At 52.7% G+C, this 17979-nt stretch overlaps 1 protein-coding gene across 1 annotated transcript; it reads left to right on the top strand.

Moving 5' to 3' along the window:
- Positions 1 to 949: 949 nt before the first annotated feature.
- On the top strand, positions 950 to 17448 carry LOC128826471 (epididymal sperm-binding protein 1-like). The gene is made up of 9 exons (XM_054009760.1): positions 950 to 1052; positions 6322 to 6468; positions 6973 to 7137; positions 7550 to 7705; positions 11598 to 11762; positions 12186 to 12350; positions 13855 to 14019; positions 14890 to 15043; positions 17242 to 17448. The coding sequence occupies exons 1-8, from the start codon at positions 986 to 988 to the stop codon at positions 15036 to 15038; spliced, it is 1179 nt and encodes a 392-aa protein (XP_053865735.1). The 5' UTR covers positions 950 to 985; the 3' UTR covers positions 15039 to 15043; positions 17242 to 17448.
- Positions 17449 to 17979: the final 531 nt, after the last annotated feature.

Raw genomic sequence — 17979 nt, forward strand, 5'->3', positions numbered from 1 at the left:
CCGTCGTCTAATTTTAGCAACCGGTTCTTGTGAACCGGCTCCAGTTCACCGCTGCTCATAAGTCATGTGCCCCAGCCCCCTAATCGTTTTTGTTGCCCTCCGCTGGACTCTCTCCAATTTCAGTCCATAATGTATGTAATATGAGGCGTTGTGCTGCAGGGAGGGGGGTGGGGACTCAGTAGGGGCGCTCTCCCCAGCAGTCAGTGCTGGCCCCAGGGGGTGCTAGGGGAAACTGTGCCGCATAACAGAACCCCGCCGAGCCGAGGACTGGCCAGAGCTTCTGGAGCCACTTGCTGACCAAGGCACTGAGGAGTCGCTGGGCCTGCCACTGGCCTTCTACCCTGAGGAGATGGAGGACCCCCATGGATCCAGGTACACCCCAAGGGGACGGGAGGAAGTGGCTCAGGGGCAGCTGACCCCAGTCTGGCAGGGTTGCTGGGGTGGCAATCTCCCCTCTCATGGCAATCTTATAGTCAGATGTTCTGTCCAAAGCCTTCCAGAAGCTGGTGTCGGTTCAAGTTTCTGTGGTTGGCTGATGTCATTATCCCCCCTTACATTCTTCCAGTTCCCCAAAACGTATCCATTACCTACGTTTATCTATGCCAAAGGCCTCAAGCCTCATGCTAGCTGCTGAAGCCAATGGCTTACAGGAGCCAAGCCTGTCTATATACTGCTGAATATAATCAAGCAGACTATAATGCAAAGCCGAGGTAAGCTGGACCCCTGGACTACAACAGTCATGACCAAGGAGTGAGGTGTGTAGAGGGCTCCAAAGCCGGGAGGGTGGGACAGGTTCTGGCACCCAGGGAGCTCGGGTTTCAGGAAGCAGAGGGTTCATGATTTGCCATGGGCGTGGCAGGGTGGTGCGGTGGCAAGCCAACTGGCGAGCAGGAAATCCTCTAGGGGGTGGCCAAGGGGAGGAGTCCCAAGGGAGGCTGTATATATGGGGCTGGGGCTCCAGGGCTGGGGCAGTGTGGACGGGACAATGGCTTCACCCGCAGCCACGTGCGTCCTGGCCTGGGCCCTGGCACTGCTCTGCGAGGGGACCCAAGGTAAGGGAGGCAGAGGCTGTCTCGGGTCGGTGTGTGTTGGTGTGTAGTGTAGTAGAGTGTGTGGCTGTGCAGCAGGGTGTTGGTATGTAGTAGAATGTTGTGGAGCAGTGTGCTGTGTTGTGTAGTAAAGTTCATGTTGTGGAGCAGTGTGTTGTAGTGGAGTGCATGTTCTGAAGTGGTGTGTTGTGGAGTGGAGTAGGGTGCATGTTTTGGAGCAGTATGTTGCTGTGTTGTGGAGCAGTGTATTGTTGTGAAGTGTATTAGAGTGCGTGTTGTGTAGTAGAGTATGTACTGTAGTGCAGTGAAGTGCATGTTGGGGAGTGTTGTGTTTTGTAGTGTAGTAGAGTGCATGTTGTGCAGCGGTGTGTTGTGTTGTCGATCAGTGTGCTCTTGTGCAGTGGAGTGCGTGTTGTGTTGTGTAATAGAATGCATGTTGTGGAGCAGTGCAGTGGTGAGCTGGAGCCGGTTCGCACCAGTTCGCAAGAACCTGTTGCTAAAATTAGACGCCGGCGGAGAACCGACAGTTAAAGGGCCGGGATTTGGACAAACAAAGCCGGTCCGTGTGCCACATCCGGCCTGGGGAGCCTCCTCTCCCTTGGAGCAGACTGTCTTCAGGGCAAGAAGCTCACATGGCTTCACCTCCTGGGTCTCTCCTGGGAGCATTCAGCATATGCCCCTCCGTGTGCTTCCCCAGGCGGGGTCCTGGGGAAGTCAAAGGGTTCTGCACCCCTCACTTCGCAGTCAGACGTGACTCTCAGCCAGCCAGTAAAACAGAGGTTCATTAGATGACAGGAACACGGTCTAAAACAGAACTTGTAGGTACAGCAGCAACGGGACCCCTCGGCTGGGTCCATTATGGGGTTCAGAGAGCCAGACATCCATGTCTGCCCTCACTCCTAGTCCCCAGGTAGCTCCAACTCCCAAACCCCCTCCAGCCCCTCCTTCTCTTGGCTTTGTCTCTTTCCTGAGCCAGGAGGTCACCTGATCTCTTTGTTCACCTTTAGCTATTTCCTTGCAGGGGGGGGAAGGGGCCCTGGCCATTTGTTGCCAGGGAGACAGAGTGTCAGTGATTTATGCACACTGGCCTTTCCCCACCACCTAGAGACTTAAGAAATGCATAGGGGAAACTGAGGCACCCACACAATATTCAGAGGAAACATTAAGAATAGTCCCACTTTGTCACATCTCTCCCCCCTTCGAGACTGAACTGAGCGAGGTCACTTTAGCCAGTGACCTTGGGAAGTTCAAACCCACCAACGTTTCCATGGATGCCCCATCATCTCTCCCATTCCTTGGTGGGAGTTACACCAGGACATTCCAGTTTCAGGCCCACCTGTGGGTATGTTGTGCTTGATGGCGCTTGCATGTGGGAAGGTTTATGTGGCCTGTACCCTTTTGCCACCCCAGTACCCCTGGGGTCTAAACTGAGATTGGGTCTTTTCCCAGCGCTCCAGTTTGGCTTACCCCTCTCACATAGCTCAGGGATGGGGGCAGCTAGGGATCTAACGTGGGGTACAAACCTCTGGTAGCACCCCACCATCCTGATAAAGGCCTGGACTTGTTTCTTGGTCTGGGGAATGGGCCAATCTCTGATCATCTCCACCTTGCACTTCTCAGCTTTTACCGTCAGTCCTGCCTCCTTGAGGCAGCCCAGCACCCTCTTCACCTGGGACACCTGTTCCTACCAGGTCTGGCTAAAGACACACATGTCATTGACATACGCCAGGGCCACATTCTCCATCTCCCACAGCTTGTCTAGAATCTCCCCAGGCCTAGGTGTGGGGTAGGCATTGGACACGGTGATGGCTTTAAGCTTCCGATAGTCCCCACAAAACCAGATCATCCTGTCTCCCTTGGGGACCAGCCCCACGGGTGAGGCCCATGGGCTGTTGAACGGCTGGATCACATCTAAAGCCAGCATGTCCTTGACCTCTCTCTCCAGGTTCTGGGCTGTTTTCCCAGTGACTGAACAGGGAACACCTGATGGGGAGATTGGCTCCCACCTCAGGGAAGAGATCCACCCAGGGGTCTTCCCCCTTCTCCTCCCATACAGCAGCTCGAAAGGGAAGAACCCTGTGGATTCCTGGGGCACCACCAACTGCCTCCCGATTCCCCACAGTTCTACTTCCCTTTGGGGAGCCCATTCCCGATACAGGAATCCCTTCTCCCACAGGACTATGTCCCTGCAGCCTTCCCCAAGGGGGTTTGCAGCGCTGTGGCCAGCAAGTTCCCTCAGCTTCTCCAAGGAGGGATCCTTCTGCAGCTCGGTCTGGAATTCAGCTGGCGGGGAAGGGAGTGGGACTTGTTCCCTCTCGCTGGCTGGGCCTGGGGTCACAGCCCCTCTGAGCCCTGTCCCTGGTAGCTCCCTCCCTACTGTGTAATCACTTCCCAGCAGCACATCTGGACCAGGCAAACCTGGTTGGCAGCCAACCTGCCCTGCCTGTGTGTCCCCCTACTCAGCTGGGGTCTCAGCTCCCACCGTGCCCAGCACTGTCCTTGTCACAGTGGGGGCAGGCAGCGAGCTCTCTGCTCTGGTCACAGCATCAGAGCCAGCATAAGCCCCCTCTCCAGTGTGCATGGGGGCGGGGAGCATCTCTCCCTCCCACTCAGCCCCAGGGGGTCTGGTTACAGGTAGGCAGGTATTCTGAGCCCAGCAGCCCCTCCCTCCTGCCAGCCAGGTCATTTGCATTTTCACTGACCATTTCCCTCTTAGCCAATTGGTTAGCGGGATTCAAATCCTTGGCCGTTAATAGGGACAGGGCCTGGATCTTGTCCCAAAGAGACACAGTCACCCCCCAACAGGACCTCACAGCCGATATCCTGGAGAACCCCAATGGCCAGCCAGCCTGACCCCTCCTGGGTCTGCACAGGGATCCGGGCCATAGACAGGGTGAGGGCCTTCATCCCGGGGACCTTCACCCAGGTCACACAGCCCCTCAGCATCTGCGGCTGCACCACCCGGGTCCCGACAACAGTTCTCTCTGTCCCAGGGTCTCGCCACCCCAGGCATGTCTCCCCATTGACCCCCACCATCCGCTCCCACTGGGGGTCCAAGGGATCTGAGCCCAGGAGACTCCACGCAGACATATAGGCCGGGGCCAGGAGTGGGAGCCTGTCCACCACCCCACCCATCTGGCTGACAGCATTTATGGCCTTGGGACCCAGCAAGGGGGCTAGATACCGGGGCTTTTCCACAGGGTCCCCCTGGTTCAAATCCCCAGCCTGCTCGAAGGCAGTGCGGTGGGCATCCACCCCCCCCCCCCCCCACTCCTTAACCAGGGGCAGCAATTTAGTGTCGAGGCTCCCTGCGTAATTGGCAGCCCGGGATCTATCCCCACTCACCCCTGGGGAGCCCCCTATGCCTCTCTGCTCCACCATTGCCAGTCCACGCTGCTGTTGCTTTTCCTGCAGCTTTTCCTCGGGTTCTTGCTCTCTCTCTCACGGTCCTCTCGCTCTCTCTGACTCAGCTCCAGTCCCATCTGTCTCTGATCTCCTGATGGAGAACCTGATCATGAAGACCCCCGTCTGGTTGGGGACCAGACTCTTGGGGATGCCTGGCTACTGCTCCAGCTGCTACCAGATCCTCTTGTAGCCCCGTCTGGGTCAGGATTCTGCTCCTTAGAGCGGTCCTCATCCTCCAGCTGCACGATTGACTGGTCCTTGGTGAACTTCCCAATGCGTAACCCTCTCTTTTTGCACAGGATCACAATGTCCTTCTTGAGGAGATGGTGATAGGCCATCACTTCACTGTTCCCAAGTTGCTTTGGACTCAGAGGCCCGTGTGCTCTCAGCTCCCCCACGGTTTTGAGGAAGAACCCCTAGTGTGCCAGCCATTCTCGTGGTCACCACCTCTTTGCCAGGGTCGAGCTTCAGACTCCTCCGCCCCTGGGACCGCTCGCTGCAATCCCCAGGGGAACCCTGTTACTGCAAATGTCCTTCTCTCTCCCAGGATCGAGTGGCAAGCTCCTCCGCCCCTGAGACTGCTCGCTGCAGTTCTCCAACAGTCCTTCTCGCTGGTCACACACTCCTAGGGGTTAATCGCCCCCTGAAACCATCCCCCCTCTGTTTTACTGCTCCCCAGTCACTTACTGCAAGAAGCGCCATTCACAGGGTGCTGTACATTCCACCGCTGCCACCAGTTGTCACGGAGTCCCCGGGCAATGCTCTGGAACTGCTCCCCACAGAGCCAGTCAGGACTTTGGGGATACTCCTCTCCCTTGGAGCAGACTGTGCTCAGGGCAAGAAGCTCACACGGCTTCATCTCCTGGGTCTCTCCTGGGAGCATTCAGCATATGCCCCTCCGTGTGCTTCCCACAGCGAGTCCGCCCAGGCGGGGTCCTGGGGAAGCCAAAGGGTTTTGCACCCCCCACTTCGCAGTCAGACGTGACTCTCAGCCAGCCAGTAAAACAGAGGTTTATTAGATGACAGGAACATGGTCTAAAACAGAGCTTGTAGGTACAGCAGTGAATGGGACCCCTTGGCCGGGTCCATTATGGGGTTCAGAGAGCCAGACACCCACAGTCTGCCCTCACTCCTCATCCCCAGGTAGCTCCAACTCCCAAACCCCCTCCAGCCCCTCCTTCTCTTGGCTTTGTCTCTTTCCTGAGCCAGGAGGTCACCTGATCTCTTTGTTCACCTTTAGCTATTTCCTTGCAGGGGGGGAAGGGGCCCTGGCCATTTGTTGCCAGGGAGACAGAGTGTCAGTGATTTATGCACACTGGCCTTTCCCCACCACCTAGAGACTTAAGAAATGCGTAGGGGAAACTGAGGCACCCACACAGTATTCAGAGGTTTCAGAGTAGCAGCCGTGTTAGTCTGTATCCCAAAAAGAACAGGAGTACTTGTGGCACCTTAGAGACTAACAAATTTATTAGTATTCAGAGGAAACCTTAAGAACAGTCCCACTTCGTCACACATGTGTAATGCAGTGTGTGTGGAGGGATGTGCTGTCGTTGTGTAGAGTAGCACAGTGTGTTTTGTAAAGCGGTGTGAAATATACCAGCCTGGCAGGAGGTCGGAGATGGACAGCAGGAGTCCTGGCCCCCAGACCCCCCCCACCAGACCCCCTCCCCTCCCAGAGCCAGGGAGAGAACCCAGGAGTTCTGGCTCTCAGCCCCCCTGCTCAAAACACGACGTCCCCTTTCCTCCCTGAGCTGCGGCTAGAACCCAGGCGTCCTGACCCCTGCCAGGTCTCTCCCTGCTAGGTTTTGAGGGGCCCCCTGGCAGCCGTTGTCCCCTTTTCTGATCTCTGCCCCTTGTTCATGGCCAGGTGCGGACCCTGCCCGCTGCGTCTTCCCCTTCACCTACAAGGGCAAGGTCTACACGGAATGCACAACCGAGGACAGTGACCGGCCCTGGTGCGCCACCACCGCCAACTATGACCGGGACAAGGCCTACAGGGTCTGCTCCGAGGAGGGTGAGTGCCCAGGGGTGGGACAGCTGGGGGACGGGATGGGAGGGAAGCCGGGGGATGGGATGGGGAAAGGGGGTGGCTAGGGCACGGTTCAGGGATGGGGATTGGGAAGAAGCCGGCGGATGGGATGGGAACGGGGGGCAGCACGGGGCAGCATGGAGGAGCGTCATGTTCCCTGTTTGTGATACCACATGCCCAGAGCTGGCGGGTCTGGCCAATGTCCAGGTGCTCGGCCACTGTTTTCCTGCCACCTGCCCCAGCGATGTCTCCAGAGCTGGGCAGGGGAGAGCCACCCACTTGGTCTGTTTGACTAGCCCAATACAACCCCACCCATCTGTCTGTCTGTCTATGGGTCAGACCCTTGCAGGGTGGCAGCAGAGTCCCCATCTCTGGTGGGCCTTACCCCCCGGCAGGCTCTGTCCAGGGTGGGGTGAGGGGTCCGCACCCGTCTGCACTAAACCCAGGGTGTCCCACCCCCTGACAGTCACTGTCTGTGTTTCCCCTCAGCCTATGGGGGGAACTCGAAAGGCCAGCCCTGCTTCTTCCCCTTCGTGTACAAGGGCAGCACCTTCCACACCTGCATCACGGAGCAGCGCCACAGGACCCAGCCCTGGTGTGCTACCACGGCAAACTATGACATGGATCAGCGCTGGAGCTACTGTCCCGACACAAGTATGGTGCCTCCGGGGGCCCCGCCCAGTGTCCCCCCACGCACCCAACCCTGCTGGTGCCCTTCACTCCTGACCCACAGCCCCTGCTAGCCCAGCCCTGGGCTCACCCCCAGCTCTGCCTTTGCCCCTCACTCCCGACCCACTGCCCCTGCTAGCCCAGCCCTGGGCTCACCCTCCTCACAGCTCTGCCAGTGCCCCATAACCCAGTCCCCCATTCCCTGCACTACCCCACGGTTGTTGGGGGCAGTGGCTAGGCTGCTGTGGGGCTCAGGGGAGACAAGGGGTTTTATTTACCTGGAAATGGGCTCAACTTGTGGTGACTCTGATTTGAAAGTGAGCCGTGTTACCCAGCATGCTCTCTGTCTCTTCTGCCTCCCACATCCCATCTTTCTCCCCAACCCCATCTCCCCCAGTGCTTGGCGGGAACTCGGAGGAGCCCTGTACGTTCCCATTCAGCTACAAAGGCAGGAGGTACACGGCTTGTACCATGGATGACAGCAAGCGGCCCTGGTGTGCCACCACTAGCAACTATGAAGCAGACCATAAATGGAGGTACTGCGGCACGGCAGGTATGTGGGGCCAGGAGAGGCTTAAGGGATGGGTTTGCTTTGTAGCTGCTATGTGCACAGACTGGGAGGTGGGGGGAAATCAGGACACATGCGTTCTATTCCTCATAGACTCCTAGACCTTAAGGTCAGAAGGGACCATTATGATCATCTAGTCTGATTGCCTGCACAATGCAGGCCACAGAATCTCACCCACCTGCTGCTGTAACAAACCCCTAACCTATGTCTGAGTTATTGAAGTCCTCAAATCATGGTTTAAAGACCTCACGGTGCAGAAAATCCTAGAGCAAGTGACCCATGCCCCAAGCTGCAGAGGAAGGTGAAAAACCTCCAGGGCCTCTGCCAATCTGCCCTGGAGGAAAATTCCTTCCCGACCTCAAATATGGCGATCAGCTAAACCCTGAGCATGTGGGCAAGACTCACCAGCCAGACACCCAGGAAAGAATTCTCTGTAGTAACTGAGATCCCAGCCCATCTAACATCCCATCACAGACCATTGGGCATATTTACCTGCTAATAATCAAAGGTCAATTAATTGCCAACATTCCTGATTTTGGCTCTGTTTCTATGCAGCACCGGGCATGATGGGGCCCCGATCTCAATGACTGTGTGTCTGGGCAATGCTCTATTCTACTCTATTCTATTCTATGTGTGTCTCCATTACTGTGGTATCTGAACAGCTAAACAAAAGGAGTGGACAAGAAGCAGTCATTTTTATATAGGTCCTGTAGGAGCAAGGAACAGCTCAGTACCCATATTGAACCACACCAAAATTTTGCCCAGTGCTGCCGATCGACACCTTGGATCTTTTCCCTAGCCTAGAAATATTTTTGGGAATTCAACATTTTTCCCCTCTGGGTTGGAGGGGGAAAAAATGAGACCTCAAAAATATTCATGAACTGAAAAGCCAAACTCTCTTTCAGTTCGGCTCAGTTAAAAAGTTTTGTTTTGAAATGTTCTGTTTCAATTTCAACCTTTTTTTTTTTTTTAATTTGTTTTTACTCTAATTTAGCTTAAATTCCTGTAACCCTTCTGCCAGTCAGAGCTGGCAGTAACAAGGGCCGGGTTCAGGATCTAGGGGTTCCTTTTCAACATTACAACACAGAACAAGCTTGAGCCCCCACCCAGTGACCTGGGACAAATTACACACCACCCCCTGGGCGCCCCTAAGAGGCAAAACTTCCCCACTCACAAGCACAGAGTCTGAGTGTAGCAAAAACTTTTAATAAAAGGAGGGAAGTAACTCTGTGTTAATTTAGGAAAACACCACAAACAGGGCTCAAACACAAACAATGAGCAAAAGACCCACCCCAAGTAAGTTGTGCGGTGTCCTTTTCCTCTCAGGGTCTTAAGTCCAGCAACCAAAAGTTCCTTTAACATGCCCATCCCTTCTCTGCACCCCACTCACAGTTGTTATCCTTGGCCAGTGAAGACCTAGAGTTCAGACGTGCATCTGCAGAGTTCACCTCCCATCCTGTGTGGAGGGAGGGTGGGTAAAGAGGCACCTTACTTGTTCCACTGCTCAGGCACTCACTCACTGCCCCTCTCTGCAGGGCTCTGCTCTGGCCCTCTCCACCAGCTGCCCTGCTGGCCACTCACTAAGCGCCCACCACTTAACACACCTCTCAGTGATTTCAGCTGTTAGTGGGGGAGCCTCACTGCTGGTGCACATGGGTCAGTCTCTTGCATCAGAAGCACTGTCCCAAAGCAGGCCTGTACATTAGTTGGCTGGGGCTCGACCCGCTCCTGGGCGGCGGGGAGCCACACCGACTCACTACCTGCTGGGGCTTGAGTGCTTTGTCTGGCTGCAGGGTCTCGCCCGGCAGCCCCTGCAGTCCTGAAAGATACAGGAAGCCCGACCCCGGTTCAGGGCGGGCACCAGCGTTCGGTCAGGGCTCAGACCCTTAGTCAGGGTTGAGCAACAGTAAATAAAGTGTTTAGCCCAGGCCCTAGGTCAGGGCAGGGCAACAAACACAGAGGCAGAGCTCAGGCCCTCAGGCAGGGCTGAGCCACAATAATAGGCCTGAGCCTCAACGGGCCTGGGAGAGGGGGAGACGGCCACCCACGGGTTGGGTGGCGGGGGGGACGCAGGCCCTCCCACTCCACCGCGTCCCAGCCCGGGGCCCCAGCAGCGGCAGAAGTCCTGCTGCTGCGTCAGTGGGGATCCTGGCCGCAACACACGGACATGGGCTCTGGCAGTGCTGCAGCCAGACTGGGGTTGCCTAGGGTTACCATATCTAATAAATAAAAAAAGAGGACCCTCCACGGGCCCTGGCCCCGCCCATTTCCCCACCCCTAGCCCCGCCCCAACGCCACCCCTTCCCCACCCTAACTCCGCCCCCTCCTCCCTCCCACTCCCAGCCAGGGGAAAGGGCTGCCCCAGCGCTACCGGCTTCAGGGTTTGCCGGGCAGCCCCCAGACCCTGCGCCCCCAGCCGGCGCTTCCCCAGCGCAGCTGGAGCCCGGGAGGGGAAGCGCCCAGCTGGGGGCGCAGGGTCTGGAGGCTGCCCGGCAAACCGTGAAGCCGGTAGCGCTCGGGCAGCCCGTCTCTTAAACAGAGCTGAAGAGTCGGGGAGGAGCAGAGCCGCCATTTTCCCGGACACGTTCGGCTTTTTGGCAATTCCCCCCGGACGGGGGTTTGACTGCCGAAAAGCCGGACATGTCCGGGAAAAAGAGGACTTATGGTAACCCTAAGGTTGGCTACCCCCGGGCTACTTCCAGACCCCCCCTTTGGACCTACCTGGGTGCTGGCGTCGGCCTCGGGGGGATCCTGGACCATGGATTCGTCCGGCCAGGGATCGTTTGGCAAGTCCGGGAGCTCCTCCGGATAGGAGGCACAGGGCAGGCCCGGCGGCTTCTCGGGGTAGCGGGTGCAGGGCAGGCCATGGAGGTTTCCCAGCCCCAAGCGAGGCTGGAGACGTCTGGTCTCTCCGGCTGCTGGGGCCAGACCGAGTTCTGAGGGCCTGGTTTTATACTTCCGGGTTGCTGCCTGACCCTATGAGGGGCAGACTCAGAACTCCCTAGTTCCACTCTCTCCAGCCTCTGGATGGGATCTTCCCCTTCCAGGGCACCCGCCCACCCCCCAGTTGTTTCCAGTAAGGGGACTCACTACAAGGCCTAATAGATATCAGTGATTTTAGCTTTGCAGCATGTAACAAGACCCTCAATCAAGTTCAAATTAGCTGTGTTATTACACAGTGGAGAGAGGAACAGTCAGAGTATCTGGGGGGCCTTGGACACAGCCCACACACAAGCACCTATCCCCATCCTCCTTCAGTTCACTGGGCTTTGGAACCCATGTCCCTGTCCTAGCGAGTGCTGTTTCGTTGAAGGTGAGTCCCACCATTGGGATATGCCAAGTATAGTTCTGCTGCCCTCGGTTCAAGCAAGGATAACAACCCTTTATTACTCCTGCCCCAAAAACAAGGAGACTGAGGATCCCCCACACCAGCCAAAAGGACCATTTGGACCAGCAATCCCATCATGCTGAGCACCTAGGCAGGGTGGGTGTGTCCATGCAAGTGAGATCAGCTCCTGAAGTCCTCTTCCCCAGCTCACCACTAGATGTCAGGGGAGAGCTCATTTGGACTCTGCTTACATTTCAAAACAAAAAGGTGCTCCCACCCGAGAACCCAGATTTTTTTTTTCCATATCAAACTTGTCTAAATGTTTCCACGCTTTTTTCCCTCAACATTTTTTTCAAGTAGGGAAATGCTTCAAAACCAGCAACTTTCATCCTCAAATACTTCGATTCCCATGAATTGGCATTTTTTCCACTTAAAAAAATTGTTTTGTTGGGAAAATTTGCGCCCAGTTCTTCCAGCATATCGCCTGCCCTGCGTCCTGCCTTCTGCCCTGTTTTTAACCCTTTCCTCCCTTGCCTCTTTTTCCACCAGCGGCAGGGGGAAATTCAGACAGCTCCCCTTGCGTCTTCCCTTTCATCTATAAGGGCAAGACCTACCACAGCTGTACGGCAGTCGATGACAAGATGGGACGGCCCTGGTGTGCTACCACTTCCAACTACGACAAAGACCATCTCTGGCGCTTCTGCTTGAGCAAGGGTGAGTCCTGGTCACGACCAGAGCGCTCCGTGTCGGCACAGGGGGAAAGGGTTTGTGGAGGACATGCCGGTACGTGGAGCTCTAGCACAGGGAGTGCTGTCACCCAGTCTTGCAGGTCAAATGAGCTCGCTGGAGGGGCTGCGTGCTACAAATGGCTTCCCCTGTGCAGCCAGATTGCCTGGCACCTCCTTGTGATGCGGCCATCAGAGACGGGATGACAGGCTAGATGGGCCCCTGGGGTGATCCCATGCTCCTAGGCGCAACGCCATTCACCCACTGTACAAAATTATCTTTGGCTTTCACCGCAGCACTGAGATGAGACACCCCTACCCCGGCTTTTCTTTTTTCTTAAGAAAACGGCCACGACGGTCGCTCTCTTTGGCATTCTTGCTGTTCACTCTAATTTACTCATTGCCTTTGCAGCCTATGGGGGGAACTCGAATGGTCAGCGCTGCATATTTCCTTTTGTCTACAAATCCCAGCTATATCACAGCTGCACCAACGCTGGAGACAAGATGGGGAATTTCTGGTGTGCTACAACCAAGAACTACAATGAGGATAAGCTGTGGAGCTACTGTCCAGATATCAGTAATGTATCCAGTCTCTTCGTATATTCCCTCTGGGGCAGATCTGACTCTGGCTTTTCCCATACAGCCGGGAAAATAACTAATTTGTGGTTTGCTGGTGATTCTGAAAAACCGGGGTGAGGGGAGGAGCTTGTCTTGGATTACCATGAATTTTTTTTTGAAATTGTCATTGAATCAAAAAATGGGGGGAGGGAGGTCATTTCAGGTAGCTTGTGAAAGTTCATTTTTTCTAAAATTGTCATTGCATTGCAAAGTCATAAAAATGGTTTAGAGTGCGTTCCTAAAACGAAATTTCTGAAATTTTCAGTGAATCAAAAAATTAGAAAAAAATTTGTCTCGGGTTGTCCAGAAAATGAAACATTTCAGTTTTTAATTAATCAAAAAAAATCAGGGGACAATGTGTTTTGGGAGGAGCCCAGAAACAAACTTGTTCAAAAATTTCCATCATTTGTAAGATCGGGGAAAAAACATTTTGGGTGGATCCTGGAATTGAAATTTTCTTTGATACTTTTCATGAATTAAAAAATCAGGAAACAAAATTGTTTTGGGTGGATCCCAAAAATTATTTGTTTTAAATTGTCATTGAACTGAAAATTTAAGGAAAAAAATCCCTTTGGGTTGAATGAAACATTTCATTTAAATCTTGAGCATTTTTTAAACTTTTTAAATTTTGGTTTTAATAAAATAGAAGGAGATTTTGAAAGCAGAAGTTGTTTGAAATTGAAGAATTGACTTTTTTTGCATTTTTGGTCATTTTTCCAACACGAACAATCCCACAAAACTGACACAAATTCACAACACATTTTGGCTTCACTGAAACCTTACTTTTCGCCCAAAACATTTCATCTGAAAAGTTTCATACACTTCTATTTACCGAGTTGTCCAGGGGCCTCCAGATCTCCTGTATGATCTCATCACATCTCTGCTGTGCCCCTGAGCCAATGAGGAGTTGTGACACATTGATACCAATGGGAGTTGGGCAGTGGGAGTCTATCTGATTGGTTGGTGGGATAGTGGCTTACAACACACCCCTCCCAGCAGTTGAAGGAGCCTCTAAGGATTCCTTCAGGAAAGGTTCAAGGCCAGGGTTTAGGAGCAGCCATAGAATCAGATCCAGAATCGATGGAGGGTCAAACCTCAGTGGGATTTGGAAATCCAGGTTCCTGTCCCAGCCCAGTGTTGGCTTTCCTGTTAGAAGCATTAGCCACAATGATGTCTTCAAATCCAGACTGGATGCTGTTCTAGAAGATACTTGAGTGAAACCCAAGTTATTGGGTTCAACACAGAGAGAACCAAGGGAAATTCACTGGCCTGTGTTCTACAGGTCAGACTAGATGATCACAATGGTCCCTTCTGGCCTTGGGATCTATGAAAGCCTACCTGAGATTTCTTGGCTGTTGGTGATGGGTAGCTGGGTTGGTGATGAGTGGGATTCGGGAGCCATTAGTCCATAGGCAGGTGGGCATGTTGGCGGTGTCTATAACCACCTCCCTTTGCCTCCCTAGTCCTGGGTGGGAACGCAGTAGGAAAGAGCTGTGCATTCCCCTTCGTCTATAAGAAGAAAGTGTACCACACCTGCACCAGCGACGGGGCGAGCTCAGGAAAACTGTGGTGCAGCACCACCAGGAATTACGACGTGGACAAGAAGTGGACTTACTGCTCCACGCCAGGTAGGACAGGGGATGGAGGAAGCTGAACCTTGCGGTTAAGGCGTTTGTCTCACCAAGGCCTAGGTCAATTCCTGGCTCTGTCATAGACTCCTTGGGTGAGTCGCTTAAGAGCAGGTTGGTTGGTTTTTTGGTCCCCACCCTCCGCCCTTTAGGAAAAGCTGAGCAAGCTGAAGTTCATGGGTAGCAGCTGTTCAGCAGTTCTTAAAACCATCCCCCAAATCGCCCTAGAGCGGTGGGGCTCCTTCTATTGGCTGTTTAGATTGGCAGCACTTTGAGACAGGGACTGTCCATCTCTATCTGTCTGGGCAGCACCTGGCACAACCCCGATCTTGGTGATTCTGTGTCTGGGAAGCGCCTGGCGCGATGGGGCCCCGATCTCATTGACTCTGAGGCTAGTATCTAGACGCCTTGACTAATGCACGTAATAACCACAGAGGATGTATCCCGAAAACACATCTGGAGTGTGGCTGTGTCTAACCACCTGTGCCTGTATAAACTGCCTAAATGGACATAAAATGCCCACAGACCCATTTTGCATACGTAACCCCCAACAGCAGAGACATTGTTTGCCTGTCCCCTTGACATCTTTGGATCGTTAGCCCCATGTTGCAGAATTGGGTAAACTGAGGCATGGAGCTGGTCTGTGCCTTGCTAAAGGTCACCTAGCAGAGCCAGGCATAGCACCCAAGTCTCTCATTGCTCTGCCTGACACCCCTGTCATGGGGCCGCGCTCTCTCCCATAGCCCTAAGCTGTGTGGGGAACTATCTAACAAAGTGTTTGCTTCCAGTCCGATGTTGCCTGCATTTGCTATGTGCTGCCTGTGATTCTGGCCATGGTTCTCACCTGCTGGTGGTGTGTTTGGTCTGCAGACTATGACAAGCCCTGTGTCTTCCCCTTCATCTACAAGAATTTTAAATTCCTCACCTGCACCAACCTGGTAGAGGCCAAGGGGAAGTTCTGGTGTTCCACCACAGACAACTATGACCGGGATCATCAGTGGAGCTTCTGCCCTACCTGAGACAGGTAGGACAGAGCAATGGGATGGTCTCTGTTTATAGCATCCCCATCTGGACCAGGGGTGTGTGTGATGGGTTTGGTCACAGAGATCCCCTTGGGACTGTCACCTGATGTGCTGAAATTACCTCTGAGCCCATTTTCCCTGCCAGCTTGGGACTTCCAGAACTCTGCCTTCTTGAGCCAGACACGCTAGCCTGCTGCAAACGCCGACTCAGTCTAAACCACACCCCCAAAGCTGCAGACTTTAACTGAAAACTGCTCAGCAGGTCACCTATCTCCAGCACCCAGACGCCCAGCTCCCAGTGGGAACCAAACCCCAAATAAATCTATTTTACTCTGTATAAAGCATATACAGGGTAAACTCATGCATTATCCACCATCTATAACACTGATAGAGAGATATGCAGAGCTGTTTGCTCCCCCAGGTATTAATCACTTACTCTGGGTTTATTTATGAACAAAAGTGATTTTATTAAGTATAAAAAGTATGATTCAATTGGTTTCAAGTAATAACAGACAGAACAAAGTAAGCCACCAAGCAAAATAAAGCAAAAACATGCAAGTCTAGGCCTAATACATTAAGAAACTGATTACAGGTAAAATCACACCCTCAGAGATGTTCCAATAAGCTTCTTTCGCAGACTAGTGTCCTTCCTAGTCTGGGCCCAATCCTTTCCCCTGGTACAGTTCTTGTTAGTTCCAGCAGACATCTCAGGTGGAAACTAGGGGTTTTCTCATGACTGCAGCCTCTTTTGTTCTGTTCCACCCCCTTTTATAGCTTTGGCACAAGGCAGGAATCTTTTGTCTTTGTGGGTCCCCACCCCTCCTTCTAAATGGAAAAGTACCAGATTGAAGATGGATTTCATTATCAGGTGACGTGGTCACATATCACTGTAAGATCCCTAGTCTCCATTACTCATGGGCATGTCCACACGTACACAGGAAGGCTTTCAAGTAACTAAGGCCATTTACAACTGATTGTTTCTGGAGCATCCTTAATGGCCTCCAATTAATATGTTTACATCAGTGATTCAAGTTTATATCTTATTCTCCTAACTCCAGATATAGAAATAATACATGCAAACAAATAGGATGAACACACTTAGTAGATTATAAGCTTTCTAATGACACCATAGAAGGAGTATTTATTCCAGTTATGCCATATTCATAAGCATATTTCCATAAAGTATGTGGAGTGCAACATCACAGGATGATCCTCCTTCTTTTGTCTGTTTACACTCGGAGCTCTTCCAGGCTGGGACCGTCTGCAGCACCTGTGTCTCGGCAGTGCCTGGTGCAACAGGGCCCCAATCTGGCAACTTTGTGTCCATCCATCTATCACCACATGCATCCATCCATCCTTCCCCATACACACCCATCCATACATTCCCATATGCATCCATCCACCCACTCATACATCCCAATCCACAGTCACCCACCCAACGATCCCCATACACATCCACCAGGTACCCAACTATGGAATCATAGTGATATAGGGCTGGAAGGGACCTGAAGAGCCTCCCTCTCCCTGCCCCATGCTGAGGCAGGACCAAATATACCTAAACCATCTCTGCCAGGTGTTTGTCCAACCTCCAATGACGGGGGTGCCACAACCTTCCCCTAGGTAACCTGCTCCAGAGCCAAACTATCTGTAGAGCTAGCAAGTTTTTCCTAGTATCTAACCTAAATCTCCCTAGCTGCAAACTCAGCCAATTCCTCCTTGTCTGTCCCTCAGTGGCCGTGGAGAACAATTGTTCTCCATCCTCTTTCTAGCAACCTTTTGCATATTGGAAGATTATCAGGTTCCCCCCCTCAGCCTTCTCTTCTCAAGACTCAACCTGCCCAATTTTTTCAACCTCCCCTCCTAAGTCAGGTTTTCTAAATCTCTGATCATTTTGGTTGCTCTTCTCTGGATTCTCTTCAATTTGCCGACATCTTTCTTCAAGTGCAGTACCCGAAACTGGACACTGTCCGCCAGCTGAGACCTCACCAATGCCAACTACAGCAGGACAATGACCTCCCATGTCTGACACACGATGCTCCCGTTAATACACCTCAGAATTTTATTTTCCTTTTTCACAACCTCACCGTGCTGTCCACTCATATTCAATTTGTGATCCACCCTAACCCCTAGATCCTTTTCTGCCATCCCGATGCCTAGCTAATGAAGTGGTGCTGAAGGTCTGTCCTTCTGTCCTTTTCAGGTGACAGCCCCAGAGCCGGGAGGAGACAGAACGATGACATTCAAAATTAAATGAAAGGAATGAGCCCCGCTCTGGACACCTCTGCTCTCCCAACAAAGATCGCTTCTGATCAACAGATGCCAGTGGCATAATCACCCTTGAATCCAAATCTAAATGTGCTCATTTCTCTAGTTGATTTTAGTAAATTCAAATAAAGCATCTTCTGAACCACGGCATCTGCGAGTTCTGTGTCCGGGCAGAAGGCAATAAATGACCCATTTCCCTGGGGTGAGGATGACAGCGCTATGGGTTTTGCTTCTGATGCATATTGGGCATTTCCCAATGAACATGGTTTATTGGAAGGGTTATAAATCCTCATGCTTCAGGGTTGAAGATGATCGCTCTTAGTGGTCAGTGTGACGTTGCACTCCATATGATTTTATGAAAATATGCTAATGAGTGTGAATATGGTGTAACTGGAATATACTTCATGCAAAAGGTCTCTTGTAAGGTATCATTACAAAGCTTATAATCTTCTGAGTGTGTTCATCCTATTTGTATGACTGTATCATTCTTGTATCTGAAACTAGATGTATGAAATATAACTCTGAAGTTCTATTGTAATTAGTCAAAGTGTGGGCCATTAATGGTGGTTTGGAATCTTGATGGCTCCCATTAACCAGGACAATTGGTTGTAAATGGCTCTGTTTGCTTGCGAGCCTTCCTGCAAGTGAGGCCGGGAAGAATGGAGCCTGGGGG

The sequence above is a fragment of the Malaclemys terrapin genome, chromosome 20 (assembly GCF_027887155.1).
Source record: "Malaclemys terrapin pileata isolate rMalTer1 chromosome 20, rMalTer1.hap1, whole genome shotgun sequence".
NCBI classification, from domain to species: Eukaryota; Metazoa; Chordata; order Testudines; family Emydidae; genus Malaclemys; species Malaclemys terrapin.

Coding starts and splice junctions, on each gene's coding strand:
- LOC128826471 (XM_054009760.1), top strand. CDS start 986: ATGGCTTCACCCGCAGCCACGTGCGTCCTGGCCTGGGCCCTGGCACTG. Junction 1,053..6,321: donor GCTCTGCGAGGGGACCCAAG/GTAAGGGAGGCA, acceptor GTTCATGGCCAG/GTGCGGACCCTGCCCGCTGC. Junction 14,020..14,889: donor GACTTACTGCTCCACGCCAG/GTAGGACAGGGG, acceptor TTTGGTCTGCAG/ACTATGACAAGCCCTGTGTC.